The sequence below is a fragment of the Melanostigma gelatinosum genome, assembly GCF_949748355.1.
Source record: "Melanostigma gelatinosum genome assembly, chromosome: 11".
Lineage (NCBI taxonomy): Eukaryota > Metazoa > Chordata > Actinopteri > Perciformes > Zoarcidae > Melanostigma > Melanostigma gelatinosum.
In genome coordinates this window covers 27,094,663-27,097,162 of record NC_136644.1, presented here as the reverse complement: position 1 = coordinate 27,097,162, position 2,500 = coordinate 27,094,663, and the positions used below count along the sequence as shown (strand labels likewise).

Here is a 2,500-nt window from a genome sequence, read left to right as displayed (position 1 = left end):
CGTTAAACACGTTCATCTCTTCAGCTTGTCGTATCGTCTCTTGTCGTGAAACGATCTGAATTCATTCAGTACGTGGGAATGAATCAGCAGAATCAGCAGTCGTAGGTTTGTGCTTCGTAGCAGTTCGATGGGATTTAAACGGACACTTTGGTTTCAGAGGATTCTGAAGTGTTTTTGTGTCGAAATGATGCAATGTTGCATCTGTCCACCAGGTGGCGCTGTGATTATCAAAGCGGTTTATTGCAGCCTGAAGTCAGCTGTTCTTATTAAAGTTGATGTGTGTGAGGGACTCTCACTTTAGATTATTATCATTTCATGATCATCAGGTCATAAAAAGCTCATGCTGAAGCTTTCTCTGCTGTAAAACACTGATGCAGGTTATTATGCTGATTGAATGAAGGAGATTTGCCTCTCGTTAGATTACTTATTCTGCTCATTGAAGCTCAGGTCACATCAGCTTTCTGCTTGTCACTATGCATTTGTGCTTTTTGAATTCTACTGTTTTGTCTCGTTATTTTGGGGCATTTCTACTTCTGAGGATCAAATCCAGTAAAAAGTTCAACACTAATTCCAACTAAAGTTTTTTAAACCAACTCCGCATCGTCACATTTTTGTTGAATAAACAAAAGGAGATTATCTGAAGAGTATTCAGTCAAAATGTTCTGTTCTGGTGGAGTCTGGTGTCAGTTTCAGTGTGTGTGTGTGGTTGTGTGTGTGTGTGTGGTTGTGTGTGTGTGTGTGTGTGTGATGTTGTTCTTCCTCCTCTTGTTTCAGAGGCACGAACCCGTTCGCCACCGTGAAGCTCCGCCCCACGACGACCAACGACAGATCGTCTCCTCACATCCTCTGATCCGGAGGAAATACATTTATGTTTCAGGAGAGTTGAAGCTGAAGGAAGGTTTGCTGAGTTTGGTTTATTTTTGTACAGCGTTAGATAAGGTTTTTTTCTTGTACCAAAAACAAAAGTTGAATAGTTTAATATCACAACTGTGCACTTTTGAAGTTGTTGTTTCATTAACTCTTTGTACAGTGTAGCTCTGTTTGTCTGTCACAGTAAAAATCTAAATAAAGAAGGAATAATGAGATGCTTTGGGAAATACGCTAACCTGTCTGCTGAATATGAAGTCTGTATGAGCCATGTATTTAAATAACTTGCCCTCAAACAACGATTCATATGATGTCTTACAAAATCTTACTCCTATTTAGTAGTTGGTACAAATAGTTGTCCCATTAAAGTCCAGCAACACATCAATTTCTGCTTATTGCATCAATACAGTCTTATAAAATAAGTTAGGTTTAGACAACAACACTGCTTAGTTAGGTTTAGACAACTAAACTACCTAGTTAGGTTGAGACAACTAAACGACTTAGTTAGGTTGAGACAACTAAACTACTTAGTTAGGTTGAGACAACTAAACTACTTAGTTAGGTTGAGACAACAACACTACTTAGTTAGGTTTAGACAACTAAACTACTTAGGTTTAGACAACTAAACTACTTATTTAGGTTTAGACAACAACACTACTTAGTTAGGTTTAGACAACTAAACTACTTAGGTTTAGACAACTAAACTACTTAGGTTTAGACAACTAAACTACTTAGGTTTAGACAACTAAACTACTTAGTTAGGTTTAGACAACAACACTACTTAGTTAGGTTTAGACAACTAAACTACGTAGTTAGGTTTAGACAACTAAACTACTTAGTTAGAGTTTGGAAAATATCGTGGTTTGAGCTAAAATAACCCCAGAAGTGCCGTTGCTTAAGTACGCAAGTTATGTGACAAAACGGCAACGTTGACTTCGCGTTTCACTTAAGTCGCTTAAATATGGGACTAACAGAGTCTTTATGCTAAGCTAACACTACCTAGCTCCAGCTACATATTTATATGTATGTATTCATTCTCCTCAGCTGTAAAGTGTTTTCTCTCTTTGCTCATTTGATGAATTAGTGTGTCCTGGAATCAGAACGTTGATATGTTGAATCAGAACATGATACTGTGAGGATTTGTGATGTTATGTTTTGTGAGTTTAACGTGTTGTGTCCTCTGTGAGTAACAATAAGTAAAGAGACAGTTATTACTCAAGTATTCTTTTTATTATCATCATTTCTTACTCAGAGCTTTTCTCTCTTCTCAGCTCTCCTTATATATATATTTATATATATCATGTTATTTACTACATCATCTGATCAGAGGCAGGGAGTGTGGAGGAGGTGAGGAGAGGAGGCGAGGTGAGGAGGTGAGGGAAGGTGGATGAGGAAGAGGAGGAGTGGGAGGAAAGTGCACTGATATGTGAACATCTAGAAGTAAAACTTCAATACATCTACACACCATCTACAGCACTAGCACCACCTGTTAGTACCACAAACTACCGTCATCCTGAAACCCAGACAGCGTGTGCGATTCAATAGATTTTTATATTTATCGATATATAAAAACTGAAAAGTGCTTCTTCCTCACGTTAAACTCTTTTGCTGTGGTGGTTCAGAGAGAGCCGGG

At 38.1% G+C, this 2,500-nt stretch overlaps 2 protein-coding genes across 2 annotated transcripts in view; one reads left to right on the top strand and one right to left on the bottom strand.

The window, feature by feature from the left end:
• The window catches only part of baiap2l2b (BAR/IMD domain containing adaptor protein 2 like 2b), a gene marked incomplete at both ends in the record, with an annotated part of 12,965 nt that extends 12,115 nt beyond the window's left edge, over positions 1-850 (top strand). The window contains one exon of the mRNA XM_079279365.1: positions 775-850. Coding sequence (XP_079135491.1) covers positions 775-850 — 76 coding nt within the window. The remainder of the gene's footprint in view (positions 1-774) is intronic.
• Positions 851-2,344: 1,494 nt separating this feature from the next.
• pvalb7 (parvalbumin 7) overlaps positions 2,345-2,500 on the bottom strand; it is a gene marked incomplete at its 5' end in the record, with an annotated part of 2,208 nt that continues 2,052 nt past the window's right edge. Inside the window, one exon of the mRNA XM_079278122.1 lies at positions 2,345-2,500. This exon is cut by the window's right edge and continues 148 nt beyond it.